General features: G+C 38.3%; 3 protein-coding genes across 5 annotated transcripts in view; 2 read left to right on the top strand and 1 right to left on the bottom strand.

The window, feature by feature from the left end:
• The window catches only part of LOC117316569 (peptidyl-glycine alpha-amidating monooxygenase A-like), a 36,075-nt gene extending 33,227 nt beyond the window's left edge, over positions 1 to 2,848 (bottom strand). For 2 of the 3 annotated variants that reach the window (XM_033871213.1, XM_033871233.1), the window contains exon 1: positions 725 to 828. The gene's annotated coding sequence lies outside the window, so the exon portion shown is untranslated. Of the gene's footprint in view, positions 1 to 724; positions 829 to 2,773 lie in introns of those variants that run through there. The other variant, XM_033871223.1, reaches the window with a different exon arrangement.
• Positions 2,849 to 2,865: 17 nt separating this feature from the next.
• On the top strand, positions 2,866 to 6,277 carry LOC117340901. The gene is made up of 2 exons (XM_033902686.1): positions 2,866 to 3,406; positions 5,093 to 6,277. Exon 2 carries the CDS (start codon positions 5,105 to 5,107, stop codon positions 6,275 to 6,277), a length of 1,173 nt encoding a protein of 390 aa, XP_033758577.1. The 5' UTR covers positions 2,866 to 3,406; positions 5,093 to 5,104.
• A 10-nt stretch (positions 6,278 to 6,287) lies between these two features.
• LOC117340891 lies at positions 6,288 to 7,835 on the top strand. Its single transcript, XM_033902675.1, has one exon. It carries the CDS (start codon positions 6,288 to 6,290, stop codon positions 7,833 to 7,835), a length of 1,548 nt encoding a protein of 515 aa, XP_033758566.1.
• The last annotated feature ends 18,332 nt before the right edge of the window (positions 7,836 to 26,167 follow it).

The raw sequence follows: 26,167 nt of genomic DNA, 5'->3' as shown, positions 1-26,167 counted from the left end.
CTATAAATGCTACCTCTGCGTATTTATAAAGGATGACAATAATTTAAAGTCCTCAAAGCATAAATTACAGTGTAATGCAGTAATACATTCATCCTGTTGGCATCGATTCTGTACATTAATTATCATAGAAAGGATAATCATCTTTTGTACAGTAATGGCCGATATAACATACCTTGTATAAATTACTTACTATATACTGGTGTTAGTTATCTTCTGTACAGTAATGGCCGATATAACATACCTTGTATAAATTACTGACTATATACTGGTGTTAGTTATGTTCTGTACAATAATGACTGATATAATATACCTTGTATAAATTACTTACTATATACTGGTGTTAGTTATCTTCTGTACAGTAATGGCCGATATAACATACCTTGTATAAATTACTTACTATATACTGGTGTTAGTTATCTTCTGTACAATAATGGCCGATATAACATACCTTGTATAAATTACTTACTATATACTGGTGTTATTTTTCTTCTGTACAGTAATGGCCGATATAACATACCTTGTATAAATTACTTACTATATACTGGTGTTAGTTATCCTCTGTACAGTAAAGACAGATATAACATACCTTGTATAAATTACCTACTATATACTGGTGTTAGTTATCCTCTGTACAGAAATGACCGATATAACATACCTTGTATAAAGTACTTACTATATATTGGTGTTATTTTTCTTCTGTACAGTAATGACAGATATTACATACCTTGTGTAAAGCTACGTCCTTTCCTGATGCATTCAGTATTGATACTAATATAACACTATACATAATACAGTAAACTCCACATTTCACGAAGTCTTTAAAAATCCCCTACTGAGCCTCTATACACTGTATATACATACTCGTCTCCGATAAGGTATACCATAGAACCAATCTATTCAAACTTAACGCTACATTGCATTAAAGTCATTCGTCATCATGACTATGCCTTAGTGCGATACATATAATATAATTGGAAAAGTAAACTGTTAGATGCAAGCAACTAATAGTACATTAATTATGGAAATTTGTCCAAGGAAAGCCAAAACATGAGAAATGAGAAAATGAAACATATCAGGAAACGCAGCAGAAGTTTAGTGTGAAATAATAAACACAAGCAATCTCGGTACATAAAGACGTGTACATAAAAGACCCATTTAAACTTCAAGGATTATTATATACCGTGACATATGCATCTTTAATACGTACATGATTCAGAAAGGAAGTATAGAACAAATAATATTGATCCAGCGAAATAATGATCAAAACAGTTCTTAAACAGCACAAACCGACTTGAGACCATTTTGTTTGGTATTGTAACAGCATATCAAAGCAATTATGATATTAATAATAATTTTAATCAATTCCACAATCATGTACTCAAAATATTATATATATTTAGCATCAAGCTAAAATACTTCGATGTTTCCGCTACAGATGACCTGCTATAATACACAATATGTAAAAGGTATGCTATGCATTTTAGGATCAAATCAGAACAGAACGTCCGTATAAAATACAACTTGCTTAGAGAAGTGAGCTCGTCACGGTGTTTTGCAACAATATCACTTAATTTAAAGTATTCATAACAACGATTGCAAAATAAATGGAACACTTTCGTAAGATAAAAGATTTTCTGTTGTGAGTTTTTATCCATCATTGGTAGGTAATAGATCACAACTTTGTATTCACCCTTGACAGATTTAGCTTTTATTTTTTTAATTTCCTACTATTGTTTACTCGTTACTAGCAAAACTTTAAACTAATCAAAAGCAATGTGACTTCAGCACTATGTTTGAGAGGTCATAAACCAATATCTGACTGGAGCGTAAAGATAACTATAATGTTAGACCCGATTATAACACGGCCCAATACAATAACACCAACTAAAACAGAACAGAGAAAGAGTGAAAACCAAACATACGACAGTCTGTCTTCTGTGCCTGCTCCATATCACAGGCGCTTGCATAGAAAATGTGATTTCCAAATTGTTTTTTATTTGACAGTGGTATGTGTAATCTGTTAAGCTCATAATACATACCACTGATATCATTTTTTAATATTCTCATTTTCTATGCAAGCGCCTGTGCTCCATATGGCATATATATAAATCCTTATCGAGAACATGGGACAAAAACAATGTCTGGTAATGTACACAGCTCAACCAATACATTTAATACATCATTTGGCTCCCGAAAAAGGGGTAAACGTTTACAACAATCGCAAAGAATGATTCTCCAATTGATTGCGCAAATCCGTTTTTACGGCTGAAGAAGTAAAGTCCAACACAAGTCTTCCGTAAGCTCTTTTCGATCTGTGAAAGCAAGTAAGAGGTCGAGGATCCATCTCGAGGAGGATGAATTCCAGACGGTAGATGTAAAAATCCAATTTCTTGGTCGTATAAGTTAATGGATACGGTTTGAAATGACGCCTTCATATTACAAGCAAGGTTTATCTTCGGAATAGTATCCTGTATCTATCACACGGAGGAATACGCATCATAATATAGGCTTCCTATATTGTGATCCGGTATACCCAATCCGTTTGTTTTGTTTATGTATATTTTGTTGCCTGTCTGTGTACCCATATTGTCCCAATATCACCGTACTTTGTCTAGTTTACATAAGTTTACATTGAGGCACTGTCACAACCACAATGGACCCTTTAGCCATTAAACACTTAAGAGAGATGCCCTACGAGTTGTTACAACACCACCTTATAGATTACAACTCGTACCTACAGGCAGACATAATACCTAAAGGCTTCTATACTCACCAAACATTGGCACTATGTCAGCCATAGCACGATCCGATTGGATCCTACATGTCTACATGTCGGCCTCTTTCTACTCTTACAGGGAGTGTGTAGCAAAAAATACAGTTTGTAACAACAAACATGTTTTTGCACAAACTGACATTCCTTGTAATACTAAATCAACAATATGGGTAGCCACGCCTCTTGACCCATATATGGTAAGCGTCACATCCGGGGTCGTAGAGCAAAGGTCATCGCTCATTGGTCAGTTCAGCTGGTCACCCCAACACTTAGAAAAAATTTTCAGAAGACGCCATCGTATCTAGAATTCAACCATCAAAAAGTGAAATTTAAATTATCAGTGTGCTTATTGTTTTGTCTACTTTAGACTCTATCACGTCTAGGACATTTAAGTTGTTCATTTTGAGTGTTTACCGGACGGTTTAAGTGTGACATTTCTGCGTTTGAAGCGTTCAGTGCGCGAGGTGCAGTGATCCAGAAATACCACAACAACAACAATGGCGGCGGCTCTAGCTATCTAACCGCTGTAAACACATTCCTATCTACGAGGGCTTCGACATTGGTGTTTTTTCATGATTGACACACAGGAGATTCTGACTCCGAGTAGACAATTTCTTTTAGGACACATCGTATGTAAGTAGGCTTTGTTTTCAATATTGATAATGGGGCCGAAATCAATTTTGATATGGGGACATAGCCTCATTCGCCGTTTGGGACAGTTTTGTGAAGAACATCCATCTAGGACCAATCTTGGCTTCCGGCCCGATTCTCATCAGACTTACTTTGTGGGATATTCTGGTGGGACTATTGAGACATTACAACAACACATAGATGATGTTTATTTTTATCGTCCCGATGTTATATGCATGCAGATAGCGGGAAACGACATCAGTCGCCCTGATCTGACCCCAGACGTGGTTTTGTCAAAGTTAACGTCTCTAGTGGAACAATTGTTCGCTGCCCCGTTTGTACAATACATTGTTATCCTGGAACTTTTTCCCAGACAGAAAACACGCGATCACAAGGGCGACGTTGACGTCGACACATACAATCACAGGGTGATGGAATTGAATGGGAAACTCGAGACGTTATTGTCGGGGAGCAAGTTTTGCAAATTTTGGAAACATCAACGCATGACGGACTTGCATAATTTGTACAATACGGACGGTGTGCATTTTAAACGACAACACCCTTACTATAAATCCGTGCGAGGGGGGATATTGTGTGGGGTGAAAGGCAGCGAGTCAGTTCCCCAGTTTTAATCACCGACATTCTCAAAACAAACTTCGAGTTACCTCCCCTTACACGTGGTCTGGAGAGCTGGCCAACACTTGTTGATTTTTTTTTTGTCTCATAGATACATCTGATAATGTGTTCTTGAGAATTGATACCACAATTTTCAACATTTTTTTTAGTACACATTTACTTCAAATGATTTGTCATATTATTTTATTATGTGTTATCTATAGGTTTTTAGATTTCAGGACTTTAGTTAAGGAATATTGGAAAGTGTTTTTCCTTATGATGTTACATTCACCAATAACCCCCCCCCCCCCCCCCCCCCCCCCCCCCTTTTTGCTTGTAAATAGCCTTTATGTCGATCATTAAATATTGGTATATTCTAATTTTATAAAGTAAGTATATATTGAATTTCAACTTTAGATAAAGCATTACTACTTTTCCATGGGTAACTTCTGTTACTGGCACTTTACGTATTAATATATGTACATGTATATATATCTATAGAGGTAACATTAATACATGTTTCGGCCATCACAAGCAGCTATAATTTGATACAGATACTAATTTAGAATTGCTGGCTTCTTAAATGTGAGGCTTCAGCTTACTGGCCCATTGTGGTTTCAGTTTTATAACTATGCATGTTACAGCAGCGTGGCTCACATCGGTGTTTACATTTATGTATCCACTATTGCCATTACTTCCTATTTTAGGCAGTCGGTATAAATGATGTGCTCTCCCTGTCTGTCTTGCTAGTTTGTTTTTCAATGTTACATTCATATTGATTGCTGGCCCCGGTTTAATTTCTGTGGCTTCAGTTGTTATAAAATTATATATATATTATATAGATATATCTGTTTACTGGCCCCTTAAGAATAGGTGGCTTCAGTTCATTTAAAAAAAAAAAAAAAAAAAAATGTAGATATATATACATACATATATATTAGTTACAAACTATAATCATCATTTCAGGAGACAATTTTCTAATTCTCAGACTTTAATTGAGTAATTTTACTTCTATTTATGCAACACACTTTTTATTTTTATCACACATTGGCTTGGTACTGCGTGGTACTTCAGAACCCTTCCAAAATGCCTCCCAAACGGAAAGCGGCCACTAACCACTCGACCATACCTCCCCGGTCCCGTACAACAGTGACAACTGAAGTTGTTAATGCCGGTGAAAACCAATTTCTACCCGTACAGCCGGGGATTCAGAGGCCAGCAACAGAGGAAACGCCCGGAAGACTCATACCAGAGTCAGAAGTTGAGGCCATTGTACAGAGAGCTGTCAAACAAGGAGTAGAAACTGCATGTCGGCAGTTTTTCCCTCACCTCAATGACATGACAGCTGTCATGCCAGCTACATCACGACCACCATCTTCTCAGGACGGCGCAACAGCATCAACAGCTTTGCCACAAGTCAATGAAGCTGTAGGTGAGGAAACCGTAGTTCATAGTGCCTTAAACGTAGCAGCAACTGTGTCCCAGGTATCCCCAGTTGATGACACAGATGCGAATCCCTTTACGTCGACTGCCATTCCACTACCAGCCTTAGTGACACAGGTGGTGAAAGAAAAGATCTGGGCTGGCGAATATATAGACATGTCCCTTATCGACAAAAAAGATAATGCCAGCTATGAACAGGTGATCAAATACCAATCGGGGGCTCCTGTGGTACAGTGGGTACCTAAACATAAACCCAAAACCCTTTCCATTGACCAATGGACAAACAACTTCCACATTTTTGCGAGTATTTATTGCGAAAGGAAGCCGAAAGAGTTTGCAGCACTCCTAAAATATGCCTCTTTGGTTCGAAAACTAGCTACAAAAGGAGCTGATTGGCAGTATTATGATAGCTCTTTTAGACGCCTTCAAGCTGCCAATGGAGAACAGGGTTGGGACCGTGTGGAATGGGAGCTGTGGCACGAGGCCATTATGCGTAGACTCGGTCAACCCTCCCAATCAACCAAGCAGTCGGGTCCCCACCCCAAGGGTTTCTGCTTCAAATTTCTAAATGATAGAAGTTGCCCTGGACCCAATAGCGGCTGCAAGCATTTCCACGGCTGTACCACCTGCCAAGGAAGTCATCATCCAAGCAACTGCCCCACACTCTCGCATGCTCCACGTTCCCATTTTGGATCAATGCAAAATTTTCGTCCCCCACGACAGCAATACCAACAATATTCTTCCAACCGATTCCAACCATACACCCCTAGAGCACAGGGTTTCCCCAGACATCGTCACCCCTATAATCGCCGATAGACTGGCAGAGATGTTAGACGGGTATGATGTCGGGAAGACACAATATCTTGTTAATGGTTTTAAGGAGGGCTTTCGCATCCACTATGAAGGAGGGGACTTTCGCCCAACTTGTCAAAATCTAAAATCAGCTAAAGACCTCCCCGGTGTAGTAGAAGAAAAACTTAAGAAAGAATTGCAGGGTGGACGAATTGCGGGCCCCTTCATTAATTCACCCTATGAACAATTCCATGTTAGCCCTATAGGTGTTGTCCCTAAAAAAGAACCTGGCAAATTCCGCATGATCCATCACCTTAGTTATCCAAAAGGCCTGTCTATCAATGATGGAATCAGTCCTGCGTCTTCTACAGTACAATATGCTACAATTTCGGATGCTATTGGCCATATTAAACAACAAGGTCAAAATTCTTTTTTAGCTAAGACAGATATAGAATCTGCATTTAGGATTGTTCCCATTCATCCAGATGATCGTAGAATGTTAGGGTTAATATGGGATGGAAATTTCTATTTTGACAAATGTTTACCAATGGGGTTATCAGAAAGCTGCAAAATTTTTGAAGAACTCAGTACTGCTTTAGAATGGGTGGCCTATTCAAAACTCAAAGCCCCATCAGTGGTTCATGTTTTAGATGATTTTCTGTTCATGGCCACCACAAAATCAGAGTGCATGGCCATACTTCAAAACTTTCAGGATATGTGTTCTTATATTGGTATCCCATTAGCCCCAGATAAGACTTTTGGCCCAGAACAGGTATTGCCATTCCTGGGGATTACCCTAGATACAACAAAAATGGAAGCTAGGCTCCCTCAGGATAAATTGGACCGTTGCAGAGACTTAATAACATCTTTTAAAACCCGTAAAAAGGTCACATTAAAAAATCTACAGTCTCTCATTGGTACGTTACAGTTTGCCACTGCAGTTGTTTTGCCAGGTCGTGCCTTCCTACGTCGTCTCATTGATATAACGATTGGGATTCAAAAGTCATTTCATCTTGTCCGCCTTCCAAAGTCTGCTAAAGCTGACCTCATCATGTGGGAAGAATTTTTACAATCATTCAATGGTTCTCAATTTTTCCTAGATGATAGGTGGATGCTAAGTGATAGTATCAATTTTTTCACAGACTCCTCTTATTTGGGCTTTGGGGGGATGTTTGGAAACAATTGGTTTTACGGTACCTGGGTCATCAAAGTTCAAGAACAAAAAGTAAATATAGCCATTCTAGAGCTTTATCCCATTGTGTTGGCAATCCTAGCTTGGGGGGACCAGTTAAAACATAAGTGTATTCGATTTTTCACGGACAACCAGGCTTTAGTTCCAGTGATCAATAAACAATCATCACGAGACCCAATTCTCATGAGGCTTGTACGCAAACTAGTACTGTCATGCCTCAATTATAACATTCTCTTTAAATGTGTTCATATAAGAGGTCACGACAATTCGCTAGCTGATGCCTTGTCTCGTTTGCAGGTCGAGAAGTTCAAAAAATTATGTCCCTCAGCCTCCCCAGAGCCAACGCAAGTACAGTCTCTATTGGACCAGGAACTTTACCTACTACCTTGACTAAGTTACTTGGCGCTTGTCTTGCACCATCCACAGTACGTACATATAACAAGGTGTTGTCAGATTTGGACAAATTCTGCCTCTCAGTTCTACACACACATGCACGCCTCCCACTCAATTACGCAACAGTGGCTCTCTATATTGCCCATTGTCATGAAAAGGGCCTTTCAGCCTCGACTATTTGTTCACATTTGTCAGCAATCGCCTATGTTCATAATATATCTGGTCTTGCCGACCCGACAAAGTCATTCTCTATTAAAAAGATTCTTACTGGTGCATCTAAAACTGCACCAACCTATGACACAAGGCTTCCCATTACGGAACCAATACTTCATAAGCTGGTTTCTTCCTTGACTTGTCTCTGCCCCGACCTGTATGACCAACAGCTATATCGCTCCATTTTCACTCTGGCCTTCTATGGCTTAGCACGCATAGGCGAACTGGTTTATACTAACTCGGTTACAGCCAAAAATGTTCTGCAAATATCTGATCTCCGTATCGCCTATCGCGGAGGAATTCCATACAGTATTGAAATCAGTTTTTCAAACTTCAAACACAATTCTGACAACCAAATACACAATGTCACAGTGAGTAGTCTTGAGAAAGACTCGATCGTATGCCCAGTAAAAGCCTTGCTGGGATACTTGTCTGTGAGAGGGTCCAGCTCAGGATCTCTGTACATTCACAAAGACAAGCGCCCAGTGATACGTAACTCTTTCGATTCCATGATCCGCCGCTGTCTCCGATTCTGCGAATTAGACAGCTCCCTATATAAAGGTCATTCGTTCAGAATTGGGGGGGCATCTTTAGCAGCAGAGCGGGGCATGACCGATGCACAGATTAGATTATTAGGTAGATGGAAGTCTGATGCATTTAAAAAGTACATTCGGGCAGCTCCATTATACAGTGCTTAATTACAACATGGACAAATTCTAGTAGATCTATAATTTTGGCATCAGCACATAGATTTAGGTTTTCTGCTGGTGCGTGGGCCCCAGTTACTACCCCCCCCCCCCCCCCCCCCAATATATTTAATAAACATTAGCAGTTAGTGGTTTACTGTAGGCGCGTGGGTCCCTACAGTTATGTATATATACACAATAGCACTTGGACACTAACCATACACATACATTTTATGTGTATATTTTCTACATGATTTGTAGGCGCGTGGGCCCCTACAATGTGTAGATATATCTATGAACATCTTTAATACTACTTGGACAGGAACACGACAGAGACTCAGATCAGTACATGAATTGTAGGCGCGTGGGTCCCTACAATTGTGTATGAATATGAACTTTATATACTGAGAATTGTGTTCATCCTGTGTAAAGAAATGCAAATATAATTTAAACATTAATCAAACACAGACATACACTGGTATCCAGTAAAGGAATTGTAGGCGCGTGGGTCCCTACAAGGAAATACAGGCATATCAGGTATACAGTGGATGCAATGTAGGCGCGTGGGCCCCTATATATGCATCACACATTTCAAACTATATAGACAATTTCGTAATTTTAAGTGTTTTGATAAATCAAATGTTTCGTTTTCGTTTAAATCATATGTTTTCATCTTATATTTATGATATAATTATTAACTAAGCCATATGGCTACCAGTACTAGAATGTAGGCTATGTAGTGAAAAGTAAGCATGTTTTGTGTAGTCTTCACCTTGTAAATAATTTCATTTTGTCTTTTAATGTGTGTTAAATATTTCAATCTCCATGCTGTTTCGGGTGGCGGATGACAATATATTACATATTGTCATAATGGCGGATTATGTTTTCTTCCGCTCACCTTTGCTGATATTCTAAGTGTTTTTGTTGATTATAAAATATTTGTTAATTCATTTATAATAAAGTTCAAGAAAGATAAATTACATTAAATTGATTATAACAACTCTTCGATTTAAAATTAAAATGTTTTAAAAATAAATATTGCGGCCACTTCTAAAAAGTGAGCCATTATTTCGCCACATATTTGTTTTCTGGTTTTTATTTCGTCATATAAGGTAGCTAAACACAGCAAACAGAGCTCACAGCATGGAGATTAGAATATACAAAGTGTATATTTGTATGAAGAAGGAGGGTTAGCACACTGATGCTTGTCCGAGTATTGACAGTAAAGGCAAAAAATACAGTTTGTAACAACAAACATGTTTTTGCACAAACTGACATTCCTTGTAATACTAAATCAACAATATGGGTAGCCACGCCTCTTGACCCATATATGGTAAGCGTCACATCCGGGGTCGTAGAGCAAAGGTCATCGCTCATTGGTCAGTTCAGCTGGTCACCCCAACACTTAGAAAAAATTTTCAGAAGACGCCATCGTATCTAGAATTCAACCATCAAAAAGTGAAATTTAAATTATCAGTGTGCTTACCCTCCCATATATCCCTCCCTCGTTTATGTATCCAGGTTTGTTTTTTCTTTGTTTTTCTTGTACACTATTATATGGTTGCACCTTCCACAGTGTGACCACATTCTACATGTGAGGAAGTCTTAGTTATATTTTTATGCAGATTTGTTGTATGATTGTGTGTAACCTATATTAGGCGACATTCTACATGTGAGGAAGTCTTAGTTATATTTTTATGCAGATTTGTTGTATGATTGTGTGTAATATGGCGGATTATGTTTTCTTCCGCTCACCTTTGCTGATATTCTAAGTGTTTTTGTTGATTATAAAATATTTGTTAATTCATTTATAATAAAGTTCAAGAAAGATAAATTACATTAAATTGATTATAACAACTCTTCGATTTAAAATTAAAATGTTTTAAAAATAAATATTGCGGCCACTTCTAAAAAGTGAGCCATTATTTCGCCACATATTTGTTTTCTGGTTTTTATTTCGTCATATAAGGTAGCTAAACACAGCAAACAGAGCTCACAGCATGGAGATTAGAATATACAAAGTGTATATTTGTATGAAGAAGGAGGGTTAGCACACTGATGCTTGTCCGAGTATTGACAGTAAAGGCAAAAAAACTGGTCACTGCACACAAACGGTTGGCCCATGATCTCAGAAATTTGAAAGCAGCATCGGGCTGCGATACGAATGTAACAGGGTCTAATTTGATTAGTTTTTATCATTTTATATATTAAATGTGATATTTGTGTTCAGACGTATATTTAAATGTGCCCAGATTGTATTGTGTATGTGTTTGTCGTTTATTGGTGTTACATGTTACAGGGTGTGATGTTTTATGTTCTCTGTGTTATGTTTTGCTGTATTTTGTGTTACAGTTTACACCCTGTGATCTAAGTCCAAAGTCTATGTCCTTTTCTTGTGTTTTATTGGGCTGTGTGAAGTTAGCTCAACATACGACATACGACATACGACATTCAAAACTTCATATCTTGTGTTTTTACCAGCCAACGAGATAATTTTTGAATGTTCAGCGGCTCAACATACGACATACGACATTCAGATTTTGAATGTTCAGCCGCTGAACATACGACATACGACATTCAGATTTTGAATGTTCAGCCGCTGAACATACGACATACGACATTCAGATTTTGAATGTTCAGCCGCTGAACATACGACATACGACATTCAAAACTTCATATCTTGTGTTTATACCAGCCAACGAGGTAACTTTTGAATGTTCAGCGGCTCAACATACGACATACGACATTCAGATTTTGAATGTTCAGCCGCTGAACATACGACATACGACATTCAAAACTTCATATCTTGTGTTTTTACCAGCCAACGAGGTAACTTTTGAATGTTCAGCCGCTGAACATACGACATACGACATTCAGATTTTGAATGTTCAGCCGCTGAACATACGACATACGACATTCAAAACTTCATATCTTGTGTTTTTACCAGCCAACGAGGTAACTTTTGAATGTTCAGCCGCTGAACATACGACATACGACATTCAGATTTTGAATGTTCAGCCGCTGAACATACGACATACGACATTCAAAACTTCATATCTTGTGTTTTTACCAGCCAACGAGATAATTTTTGAATGTTCAGCGGCTCAACATACGACATACGACATTCAGACTTTGAATGTTCAGCCGCTGAACATACGACATACGACATTCAGATTTTGATTTTGAATGTTCAGCGGCTCGACATACGACATACGACATTCAAATTTTGAATGTTCAGCCGCTGAACATACGACATACGACATTCAGATTTTGAATGTTCAGCCGCTGAACATACGACATACGACATTCAGATTTTGAATGTTCAGCCGCTGAACATACGACATACGACATTCAAAACTTCATATCTTGTGTTTGTACCAGCCAACGAGGTAACTTTTGAATGTTCAGCGGCTCAACATACGACATACGACATTCAGATTTTGAATGTTCAGCCGCTGAACATACGACATACGACATTCAAAACTTCATATCTTGTGTTTTTACCAGCCAACGTGGTAACTTTTGAATGTTCAGCCGCTGAACATACGACATACGACATACGACATTCAGATTTTGAATGTTCAGCCGCTGAACATACGACATACGACATTCAAAACTTCATATCTTGTGTTTTTACCAGCCAACGAGATAATTTTTGAATGTTCAGAGGCTCAACATACGACATACGATATTCAGATTTTGAATGTTCAGCCGCTGAACATACGACATACGACATTCAAAACTTCATATCTTGTGTTTTTACCAGCCAACGAGATAATTTTTGAATGTTCAGAGGCTCAACATACGACATACGATATTCAGATTTTGAATGTTCAGCCGCTGAACATACGACATACGACATTCAGATTTTGATTTTGAATGTTCAGCGGCTCGACATACGACATACGACATTCAAATTTTGAATGTTCAGCCGCTGAACATACGACATACGACATTCAGATTTTGAATGTTCAGCCGCTGAACATACGACATACGACATTCAAAACTTCATATCTTGTGTTTGTACCAGCCAACGAGGTAACTTTTGAATGTTCAGCGGCTCAACATACGACATACGACATTCAGATTTTGAATGTTCAGCCGCTGAACATACGACATACGACATTCAGATTTTGATTTTGAATGTTCAGCGGCTCGACATACGACATACGACATTCAACTTTTGAATGTTCAGCCGCTGAACATACGACATACGACATTCAAAACTTCATATCTTGTGTTTTTACCAGCCAACGAGATAATTTTTGAATGTTCAGCGGCTCAACATACGACATACGACATTCAGATTTTGAATGTTCAGCCGCTGAACATACGACATACGACATTCAGATTTTGAATGTTCAGCCGCTGAACATACGACATACGACATTCAGATTTTGAATGTTCAGCCGCTGAACATACGACATACGACATTCAAAACTTCATATCTTGTGTTTATACCAGCCAACGAGGTAACTTTTGAATGTTCAGCGGCTCAACATACGACATACGACATTCAGATTTTGAATGTTCAGCCGCTGAACATACGACATACGACATTCAAAACTTCATATCTTGTGTTTATACCAGCCAACGAGGTAACTTTTGAATGTTCAGCGGCTCAACATACGACATACGACATTCAGATATTGAATGTTCAGCGGCTCAACATACGACATGATCAATCAATTGATATTCGACATGTTATATCATTCCATAACATATCTTACATAACTCAAGTATGATTTTTTCTCAATTTTATCATGATTTCATATTTGATACATTGTTTATATCAATTTAAACGATTTTGGTAAGATTTTTATGAAAAAGTTCCCGAGAATACTGGAATCAGGTTGTCCGTCCGTCCGTCCGTCCGTCCGTCCGTCCGTCTGTCTACAGTAGACGCATTTTGTCCGGATAACTCCTCCTAAACCGATGGGCCAATTCCGATTAAACTACACACACATATTAATGATCATGTGTAGATGTGCATGCCACTTTATTTTTCTCAAAATTATGGTTGCTATGGCAACTGGTCTCTACAAAAAGGTTTTCCGATAAGAACCATAACTTTAAGATTGTCCGGACAACTCCTCCTAAACTAAATGGCCAATTTCAATGAAACTTCACACAAATATAGAGGACCATGTGTAGATGTGCATGCCACTTTCTTTTCTTTCGAAATTATGGTTGCTATGGCAACTGGTCTCTACAAAAAGGTTTTCCAATAAGAACCATAACTTTATGTTTGTCCGGACAACTCCTCCTAAACCGAAGGGCCGATTTCAATGAAACTTCACACAAATATAGAGGACCATGTGTAGATGTGCATGCCACTTTCTTTTTTTTTCAAAATTATGGTTGCTATTGCAACTGGTCACTATATTACTGGGTTATCTTAGTTAGCCTCTAATAAACAGTTCCAATTCACCATTGACTCGTGCAGATTGCGGGGGTATTAGTCAGCCATCCTGCTGATTTCTTAGGATTCATGGCGTTTTACACTTAAATGTATCATATCAGAGGCAAAGGTGTAATGAAGACTGTTACATTGTCATACTCTATAATATACAGTTATTGTATGTGTGTGAGGTAAAGTGAGGTAAATAACACTTTTTGCATTATTTTCTTTTTCCGAAATGTTCCTGTATTATTCCCTTAAACGATTACTGTCTGCTTCGTCTTGGTGTCGAAAACGCGTATGCATTGTCCAATCAGAATGAACGAAGAAAAAAAAAAAACCCCACGAAAATCTTAGTGCGTTCATTCCGGGTAAATGGCACTTTTGACTATTAACCTTGTTAATAGCATTTTTGGAGGATGTGGTTCAAATAGCATTTCTATTGTCTACCTTTTATATAGTGTAAAATAAGGAAAGGTATAATAATAACGAATTTTACCCTCATACCCTGTTACTACGATTGCTGAACTGTCATGCATTATACAAACGACTGTTGCATTGTCATTCTCATACATTATATTAGTATTCAAACACTGCAATCAATTTTTAGCTCACTTGGACCGAAGGTCCAGTGAGCTTATGCCATGGCGCGGCGTCTGTCGTCCGTTTATTTCTCCGTCCGTTTCCTTTGTTAAGAAAGTTGGCAGGATCTTCCTCAAAAAGGTTAAAGATGCCACACCTCCAACAGAGTTTAATAAATTGTTATTATTTTGACAATAAATGACATTAATCCATATATGTATGCCTATTTCAGACCTACAAATAAGGTCAACTATTGTCGTAATGAAGCCAATAAGATTCGAACTTTTGAACATTATAATCTACCTTGCCTACGCTTGACCTTGATCGCAGTGCATTCTGGGATGAGATTTACATACAGAAGACAACTGTTTATATTGCCTGTTGCCTAACTTAATTACAACTTTTAATTGCGAGTTTTTAATGCAAATAGCAAATAAAAACAAAATAAACATTTCAATATTATCCGTTGGGAAAAATCACGATCCTTTGCCTTGTCGTCGCCGACGAACCGAAACGCCTTTTTAGCTTTACCCCCTCGGTCCAAATTCGCTGGGTTGATACAGGTGTGATTTATCAACAAGTTTTTAAAAGATGGCGAACTATAAGTAGTGAATCTGCAATCACTACATATCACAAAAGAAATCCTAGCCGTTGATTCAATCGCATCATATGCTTTAATACGGTTTAATAAAGATGACAACAGACCGAACATTACACTACGTATGTATGTACGTTACACACTTGCCTCTCCAACAAAAACTCAACTGTGTCATTTCCGCATGAGTTCTAATTCCATTGTTTATAATTCCATAGGTCTGTGCAGTCTCCGATTGAAACCCTTCCCTTTCTTCGTTCTCTTTTCATAATCTAATTTATGCTTCCTTCTTTCTGGAGATGTTAGGCTAACACATGTTGCCTTTTTCGCTTCGCCATGTGGTTCCTACTTTCTGTTTTCAGCGCATGCGCCATCAGTATTTCATTCAATATGGAGGCGGAGCGAAATGGAATTTCTTCGGGACGCAAGTAATTATTTTATTTCTTTTTTAGTTTCAAAGATAAATAAGATGATGAAACTTTCCGAGGGTGGTAATAATGTCAAGTGCGTAACTTTTATTCCTGAAGAACAATACATACGAGTTTATTCGTTTTTTTTAATTGATAAAAATACTATCTGTCGGAGTTGTAGCACCTTTAAGATTAGAACAAGATAATGTTCGCCTGGTGTGTTTCTGATTAACTGTCAAACGTCTTGATACCCATCGGGCCGAACACTTTCTTGTTGCAAGATCCACGGTCAGAATCGAATGTACCTTTTCACTGTAGGGGGCATCTTTCCCTAGTGTTGCTACCATATCATTATGAATGTCCTTAGGTGTTACACTTTTTAGGTCATCTAACCCGAAGGCCAGGATGACCTATACTCATTGTGCTTCGTCCGTCGTCGTCCGCCGTGCGCCGTGCGCCGTTCGGTGTGCGTAATTTTTTCTCATTTCAAACTTCTTCTCAAATTCCAACATTTAGATTTAGCTGAAACTCGCCTGAAAAGATCTTGAGATAATCCTGAGCTAGTTTTGTTATTTTACGGTCCGTCAGAAATCGAAGATGGCCATCATGGCAGCCAACTTGAAAAACACATTTTAAACTTCTTCTCCAGTTCCACGGGTGCCATTGAGCTGGATATTGGTGAGAGTGTTAAAGAACGAGAGCAAACAAAGTGTTGTTTTTTTCAGCCTCATAAAAACTTTGACATGGCAGTCACGACGGCCATTTTGTAACATGATTACGCAATCATGGTTTTCCTGAACAACACCCATTTCAAACTTCTTCTCAAGTTCCACTTGTTGGAGTCAGCTCTAACTTAACTGAAATGATCCTGAGATGATTCTGATCAAGTGTTGCTATTTTTTGGGGCAATCCAAAATCCAGGATGTCCGCCATGGTCAACAGTGCCACTATACTTGCTATAGAGTATGTGTACTAAAATTGTATAAGGGTCTTAAGAGTCAGATGACCGTTAAGGCCCATGGCCCCTTGTTGATGAAAAATAAAGGATCACTGCTCTTTTACTGATGTTGTTCATTTTGCAAAAGCCGATTGTCTTGTTTACTTTATAGTGCTACATTGTCAATATAAACTTACCAAATGCCACCCAGTCCTTTGGTACACGGCCCTATATAGCCAGAGAAGAGTAGGACTTAAAAAGACCATCCTTGAGAACCTCCTTCAATACGAGGCTCACAACATATCAATCATCCCTCGTATGCACCCACTCTAACGGTATCGAGAAAATTATTTCCGAAATCCTGGAAAAAGGAGAAGCCTCATTCAAATATTCCGGTAGAGCTTCAGCTTGGATATTCATTGTATCTATTCCAACCGAATATGTATGATTTGCGAGATGGATTTTCATGCAATGAACGAACTCACAAATGAAACAGTGCATTCCTCTTTACTCTTTATATCATGTTGCAATTGTTAGACAGAAACATGATATTAACAGGTATGTGACATAAAGAGAAACATATTTTCCCACTAAATCTAGTGCATTCCAATCTCCATAACCAAATGAAAGCTATTCAATAGTAACAGTGACCTTGCGTTTGCTTGGCCCAAGGGATCTCAAATTATCTTAATCAAACATATCATCTATTTATAGTAACAGTGACCTTGGATCTTTGAACCTGAAAAGCAAGCTAAGCAAGCACTTTTGGTAAGGAAGCACTGTATGAAGTTTGAGCCTAATTGGCTAAGGAAAACTTAAAAAAGTTTGAGTTTGATTGGCCCAAGGAAACTTGAGTTATTGCATAGAAACCAAATTTCTATTAATAGTTACAGTGACCTTGACCTTTGACCTTTGAACATGAAAAGCATCCCAAGCAAGCACTGTTTGAAGTTTGAGGTTGATTGGCCAAAGGGAACTCAAGTTATTGCACAGAAACCATTGTAACGACGACCCCGCCGACACCGCCGACGCCGACATAGTAATACCTATATGCCAGACACTCTCTGATGAAGATGACCTTTATGTTTATTTTGATGCCAAGGGGTCATTAAACGTTGCAGGTAAAGTCTTAAAGCTTACAAAAACAAAAACAAAAAAAAAACAAAAACAAACAAAAACAAAAACAAAATAAACTCAGTTTAGCCTTCATGTAAGCATGCCTCTTCACTTTCAACCGTTTGAATATCAAAACCTATCTTCAAAAGTGCATGGGAATTCTAAAAATATGGATTAATTGAACAGCTTTAACCTCTTCCACGAGATGTGGACACTTGGTTTCCGACGCATGTCTTCCTTGTGAAACAATATTAAGAACCACTCTTTTCATTTTCATGAATCGGGGGTGATGATGCGGATGTATGTCATTAACTAAAGTGATTTGTTTAAGCTACTCTCTATGCCTGGGTATCCATGTTTTCGCTCTTTTGAAATGACTTTGGATTTATTTCATACTTGTATTAATCGGCAAATACAAGAATACAAGAGCATGTTGTTTCCATTTGGTGAAGTTTACATAATTACCGTTACCGTTAAACTGAGCATTTAAGTCATACTATAAATGCCAAAAGTTTATTATTAGGACCATGTGTAAGATATTTTCATTTTAAAATAAACTGAGAGAGTCAAAATAGCTTCACGTCTGACCGTACTGTCATTGGAATGTGGAAGTGGTCAATTTGTTTTAAGCAATGGCAACAACAGTTAACAAGAGGCCCAGAGGACCTGTATCGCTCACCTGGATTTCATGAGATATGAAACAAGAATGATGATTAAGTATACATGTATTTGTCACTGGTATTGCAATGTCAATATATCATAGGCATTTTATATGGGTACGTGAGGTTTTTATGCCAAAAAATGCATTAATCAATGAAATGAAATTGACTTTTGGCGCAACCCCATAGGGATGCTACAACACAAATATGAGTGATATCCATTGCTTAGGTGCAGAAAAGAAGTTGTTTAAACCAATTGATCCCTTTTGACCCCGCCCTCTACACCCCGGGGATTATTTCCTTCCTTTATAAAATTTTGAATCCTTACCTAAAAGGATGCTACCAGTCAAATATGAGCTGTTTCAGCCCAACCATTTGTACAATTTTGAGTCCCCACCCCATAGGGATGCTTCTGACCGAATTTGGTTAAATTCTGATCATTGGTTATGAAGAAGAAATCAATTATTGACTCTTTTGGGTTTATTTTGTGAATTCCTTTCTTGATTTTCCACGGTATATACAATGTATATATATTTGTTGACATGATTTAAACGTATGTAAAATAGTCTGAGCAATGCATATCTAAATCAAACATTTATCACATTTCCTAAAGGCCCACGGAAATGATAATAAATGTTAAGGCTGCACGGTTCGTAAACGTGAAACTTTAACAAGAGGCCCAGGGGCCTTAACGGTCATCTGACTCTAAATTAAAACCCTTATATTATTGTAGTATGCATTCTCTGTAGCAAGTATATAGTGGCACTGTTGGCCATGGTGGCCATCTTGGATTTCTGACCGACCCAATAAATAATAACACTTGGTCTGGACAATCTAAGGATAATTTCTGGTAAGTTAGAGCTGAATCCCACCGGTAGAATTTTAGAAGAAGTTTGAAATAGGTGTTGTTCAGGAAAACCATGATTGCGCAATCATGTTACAAAATGGCCGCCATTGCTGCCATGCCAAAGTTTTTACGAGGCCGAAAAAATAACAACACTTTGTTGGCCCTCCTTCCTTAACATCCTCACCAATTTCGAGCTCAATGGCACCAGTGGAACTGGAGAAGAAGTTTAAAATGTGTTTTTCAAGATAGCGGCTATGGCGGCCATCTTGGATTTCGGACCGACCCGAAAAATAACAACACTTGGTCGGGATCATCTCAGGATCATTTCTGGCAAGTTTCAGCCAAACAGCACTGGTGGAACTTGAGAAGAAGTTTAAAGTGTGTTTTCAAAATGGCGGCTATTGCGGCCATCTTGGATTTCAGACTGACCCGAAAAATAACAACACTTGGTCAGGACCATCTCAGGATCATTTCAGGCAAGTTTCAGCTTAATCCCACTGGTGGAACTTGAGAAGAAGATTGAAATGTGAAAAGTTTACGCACGGCGGACGGCGCACGGCGGACGGCGGACAGCGCACGGCGCACGACGACGGACGAAGCATGATGACTATAGGTCATTCTGACCCTTCGGGTCAGATGTCCTAAAAACCTTTTTAATGCCTCATTTTTACCATTGGTATGAAACTTGGATTGAACATAACACCTTCATAACATTCAAAATCTGAATGTCGTATGTCGTATGTTCAGCGGCTGAACATTCAAAATTTGAATGTCGTATGTCGTATGTCGTATGTTCAGCGGCTGAACATTCAAAAGTTACCTCGTTGGATGGTAAAAACACAAGATATGAAGTTTTGAATGTCGTATGTCGTATGTTCAGCGGCCGAACATTCAATATTTGAATGTCGTATGTCGTATGTTGAGCCGCTGAACATTCAAAATATACCTCGTTGGCTGGTAAAAACACAAGATATGAACGTTTTAAACGGTTTGCCGGATCTCGTTGGCTGGCTGAGCATTTACAGCAAAACTCCCGCAGCTAAAACCCGGTGAACATTCAAAATTTGAATGTCGTATGTCGTATGTTCAGCGGCTGAACATTCAAAAATTGAATGTCGTATGTCGTATGTCGTATGTCGAGCCGCTGAACATTCAAAATCAAAATCTGAATGTCGTATGTCGTATGTTCAGCGGCTGAACATTCAAAATCTGAATGTCGTATGTCGTATGTTGAGCCGCTGAACATTCAAAAGTTACCTCGTTGGCTGGTAAAAACACAAGATATGAACGTTTTAAACGGTTTGCCGGATCTCGTTGGCTGGCTGAGCATTTACAGCAAAACTCCCGCAGCTAAAACCCGGTGAACATTCAAAATTTGAATGTCGTATGTCGTATGTTCAGCGGCTGAACATTCAAAATTTGAATGTCGTATGTCGTATGTCGAGCCGCTGAACATTCAAAATCAAAATCTGAATGTCGTATGTCGTATGTTCAGCGGCTGAACATTCAAAATCTGAATGTCGTATGTCGTATGTTCAGCCGCTGAACATTCAAAAGTTACCTCGTTGGATGGTAAAAACACAAGATATGAAGTTTTGAATGTCGTATGTCGTATGTTCAGCGGCCGAACATTCAATATTTGAATGTCGTATGTCGTATGTTGAGCCGCTGAACATTCAAAATATACCTCGTTGGCTGGTAAAAACACAAGATATGAACGTTTTAAACGGTTTGCCGGATCTCGTTGGCTGGCTGAGCATTTACAGCAAAACTCCCGCAGCTAAAACCTGCTGAACATTCAAAATTTGAATGTCGTATGTCGTATGTTCAGCGGCTGAACATTCAAAATCAAAATCTGAATGTCGTATGTCGTATGTCGTATGTCGAGCCGCTGAACATTCAAAATCAAAATCTGAATGTCGTATGTCGTATGTTCAGCGGCTGAACATTCAAAATCTGAATGTCGTATGTCGTATGTTGAGCCGCTGAACATTCAAAAGTTACCTCGTTGGATGGTAAAAACACAAGATATGAAGTTTTGAATGTCGTATGTCGTATGTTCAGCGGCCGAACATTCAATATTTGAATGTCGTATGTCGTATGTTGAGCCGCTGAACATTCAAAATATACCTCGTTGGCTGGTAAAAACACAAGATATGAACGTTTTAAACGGTTTGCCGGATCTCGTTGGCTGGCTGAGCATTTACAGCAAAACTCCCGCAGCTAAAACCTGGTGAACATTCAAAATTTGAATGTCGTATGTCGTATGTTCAGCGGCTGAACATTCAAAATTTGAATGTCGTATGTCGTATGTCGAGCCGCTGAACATTCAAAATCAAAATCTGAATGTCGTATGTCGTATGTTCAGCGGCTGAACATTCAAAATCTGAATGTCGTATGTCGTATGTTCAGCCGCTGAACATTCAAAAGTTACCTCGTTGGATGGTAAAAACACAAGATATGAAGTTTTGAATGTCGTATGTCGTATGTTCAGCGGCTGAACATTCAATATTTGAATGTCGTATGTCGTATGTTGAGCCGCTGAACATTCAAAATATACCTCGTTGGCTGGTAAAAACACAAGATATGAACGTTTTAAACGGTTTGCCGGATCTCGTTGGCTGGCTGAGCATTTACAGCAAAACTCCCGCAGCTAAAACCCGGTGAACATTCAAAATTTGAATGTCGTATGTCGTATGTTCAGCGGCTGAACATTCAAAATTGAATGTCGTATGTCGTATGTCGAGCCGCTGAACATTCAAAATCAAAATCTGAATGTCGTATGTTCAGCGGCTGAACATTCAAAATCTGAATGTCGTATGTCGTATGTCGTATGTTGAGCCGCTGAACATTCAAAAGTTACCTCGTTGGCTGGTACAAACACAAGATATGAAGTTTTGAATGTCGTATGTCGTATGTTCAGCGGCTCAACATTCAAAATCTGAATGTCGTATGTCGTATGTTCAGCGGCTGAACATTCAAAATTTGAATGTCGTATGTCGTATGTCGTATGTCGAGCCGCTGAACATTCAAAATCAAAATCTGAATGTCGTATGTCGTATGTTCAGCGGCTGGACATTCAAAATCTGAATGTTGTATGTCGGATGTTGAGCCGCTGAACATTCAAAATTTGAATGTCGTATGTCGTATGTCGAGCCGCTGAACATTCAAAATCAAAATCTGAATGTCGTATGTCGTATGTTCAGCGGCTGAACATTCAAAATCTGAATGTCGTATGTCGTATGTTGAGCCGCTGAACATTCAAAAGTTACCTCGTTGGCTGGTACAAACACAAGATATGAAGTTTTGAATGTCGTATGTCGTATGTTCAGCGGCTGAACATTCAAAATCTGAATGTCGTATGTCGTATGTTCAGCGGCTGAACATTCAAAAGTTACCTCGTTGGCTGGTAAAAACACAAGATATGAAGTTTTGAATGTCGTATGTCGTATGTTCAGCGGCTGAACATTCAAAATCTGAATGTCGTATGTCGTATGTTCAGCGGCTGAACATTCAAAAGTTACCTCGTTGGCTGGTACAAACACAAGATATGAAGTTTTGAATGTCGTATGTCGTATGTTCAGCGGCTGAACATTCAAAATCTGAATGTCGTATGTCGTATGTTCAGCGGCTGAACATTCAAAATTTGAATGTCGTATGTCGTATGTCGAGCCGCTGAACATTCAAAATCAAAATCTGAATGTCGTATGTCGTATGTTCAGCGGCTGAACATTCAAAATCTGAATGTCGTATGTCGTATGTTGAGCCGCTGAACATTCAAAAGTTACCTCGTTGGCTGGTACAAACACAAGATATGAAGTTTAGAATGTCGTATGTCGTATGTTCAGCGGCTGAACATTCAAAATCTGAATGTCGTATGTCGTATGTTCAGCGGCTGAACATTCAAAATTTGAATGTCGTATGTCGTATGTCGAGCCGCTGAACATTCAAAATCAAAATCTGAATGTCGTATGTCGTATGTTCAGCGGCTGAACATTCAAAATCTGAATGTCGTATGTCGTATGTTGAGCCGCTGAACATTCAAAAATTATCTCGTTGGCTGGTAAAAACACAAGATATGAAGTTTTGAATGTCGTATGTCGTATGTTGAGCTAACTTCACACAGCCGTTTTATTGGTCACTATTTTTATTTCCTTTGTTGGTCAGTTTTGGCGGGAATGCTATTGTTAGGATAGTTAGACTCCTGTCGGTCAAGCTGACCACAAGTATATTTTCCTGGTTCGAGATTTTAGACAGGTTAAAGTAAGTTTCTATTATTTCTATTATTTCTTTGATTTTTATAAGTATAGCTAATTTAGATAATTGATAATTTTGAAGTATTTGGTAAAATTAGTTATTTTCTTATTTCTGTAATTTCAGTTATAGAGCTAGAGGTAAATGTGTAAAGTTGATAGTTTTGAAAATGGTTATTTCGATTCTTGAAATATATTCATCTATTTGTAATCAGAGTACATGTAGTAAATAGTTATTTATATTATTTTAGAATATATTGAAAGAGAAAGATATTGACAGAGAACTTGGAAGTATTGTGTAGGATGGCTCTGTGCCATACACAGGTATTTAATATATTTTATTTATAAATGGTTAATGTTATATAATATTTATGTAACCTAAATGCTTCAATGATGTATATATATGATAGGCTGTAGATCATTTATATAGCTGTAATTCTTATGAATTTAACTATAATGTTATAATACTTCGTAAGAAGTTATTATTAATATTATTTAATTGAAGTCAATGAATTTGTAAATCTTTAATATTGTAAAGGATATATCTATTGTGATATTTTAGTAATTCTATCTAAAATGGAATTATTTATGTAAATTATAATAGCGAGTTATCTCCCTTAGCTATGTATGTGTGCGCAAGTTCTACTGTTCGTGCTATTCAGTGTCTAGTATATTTTTATATATTTATTCCAGAGTGACTACCGGTACATTACATTCCATTCCTTTCCGTATTGGTTCTCGTTCGTGTTCACGTTTTGTACAACATGTGCTGTGTGTAATACTGGTCGAAACTCTTGAGAATAAAGAACTCATCATCTTACTACCGGCTTTTATCTTGTATGAAAAGCAACACGGTTACACGAACCCGCTTGTCCAAAAGGAATCACCATTTTGAGAGTTTAAGACGTGCCTCCCTCCGTCAAAAACAAATTAACAAATTCCAACGTGACGGTCTGGGCCAGCCACAGGAGATGACGATCGCTCCACCAGTAACATGCCACAAACCCCTGAAGACTACTCCTCAAGCATACCACGAATACGGTCAACACAGTAGTCAATAGTCTGACCTAATATTGAGTTCAGTGCTCTCTAAAGGATTGCACTTCTACCCCATCCCACGGAATCCCAACAATGCAGAACAGGTGTAGGATATGGAGAGCCTCTACAGACAAAGAATCTGATGCCGAGGGCCTATTATAATTAATTAGAAAACATCTTAGGTGGTGTACAGATGGTAAAATTGGATAAATAAATACTATAACTAAAATGTTTGAGAAAATAACATCGCGAGCTGAATCGATGTGATGGCAGCGCGTGCAATGTAGTTAATATTTTTTCTTTTTCTACGCGGCAGGTTAATTTCCTCCCGCAAATCTCAGTCCAAACAGCGGGTAGCAGTGACAATTTCTCGTGGCAAATCCAATATTACTGACTAGAATTACTAAGTTTTAACGTATAATGAATAAATATCTAAATAATATTAATGTATTAATGCAGAAATGCATAATTTAAACATTAAAAATCCAACAGATGGCGGTCGAAAAATCCCATTTGGGTAATGATAGTTGGGTGGCTGTATCAGGACGCCTCATCACAAATCGACAACATGTACTCACACAACACTCATTCAGCCAATCAGCTGCTGTCTCATGAGTCCCTAAGGAAAGAGTGTTTCTGAGGTCTGTAGGGATCGGTCTTATCAAAAAAGATATGACCAGTGCAGATATATGCATATGGACTTTTGGTCAATATCTGCCAATATCTGAGTTGCATGTAGTTTATATAATATGTTAGTAATAATCAAAGTATTGCTGTGATTGTATTATGTGTGTATTATGTGTGTATTGTGTGTGTATTATGTGTGTATTGTGTGTGTATTGTGTGTGTATTGTGTGTGTATTATGTGTGTATTGTGTGTGTGCGATGTGTGGATGTGATTGAGGTATACGAATGAGTGATCTCCCTTTGTATACATGACTGCACTAATGAACAACACCCACATGCGTACCGATGATGTCGTCTTAGATGAACAGGATCATATTAAGGAGACTAGGGACATTCGATTCTGTGTAAGACAGTAAAGAGACTTCTCGGCTGTCCAAGTCAAACGCCTCGATCAGATCGACGGAAGCGATGTACAGGGGGTACCTCTGTTCACGGCATTGCACTGGAATTGTGCTATTTTTCTGGGTAGACGCGTTCTGAAAGTAGTTACGTTACTTGTTGCCATTGCTGTTATGCCTTCTTCGTGACACAGCTGGCCCAGAAGGTAGACAACAATTTATATTGTGATGACTTCAAGCTGGATGCCGTACCTGCAGCTTTACAGTAGATTCGCAGATCAATGGGTTTCTAGCTCCTTTTTTTTTGGAATGTCCCTTGAGTCTAACTTAGTATCATTGTTGGAACTGCTCATTGAATACTCCGCTACCATGGACGTTATATAGCTTGTTTGTTTTGGCCAGATAAGCTGTTTTCCGACAGTAGATTGGTTAATTTTCTTGTACTAGAAATTTTATCTTTGGTTTAGGCCATAGAGGATATAATATAGTGATATGGAGACTGGATGTTTCATCACAAGGAGGTTGGATTCTCGTATTTAAGCTTTATTATCAAATATGCACACTTTT

The sequence above is a fragment of the Pecten maximus genome, chromosome 2, assembly GCF_902652985.1.
Source record: "Pecten maximus chromosome 2, xPecMax1.1, whole genome shotgun sequence".
NCBI lineage: Eukaryota > Metazoa > Mollusca > Bivalvia > Pectinida > Pectinidae > Pecten > Pecten maximus.
The sequence above is the reverse complement of the archived record's forward strand: the minus strand, read 5'-3'. Positions and strand labels throughout refer to the sequence as shown.

Excerpts from the sequence above, each read along its gene's own strand:
- LOC117340891 (XM_033902675.1), top strand. The coding sequence starts at position 6,288 with ATGTTAGACGGGTATGATGTCGGGAAGACACAATATCTTGTTAATGGT.
- LOC117340901 (XM_033902686.1), top strand. The coding sequence starts at position 5,105 with ATGCCTCCCAAACGGAAAGCGGCCACTAACCACTCGACCATACCTCCC.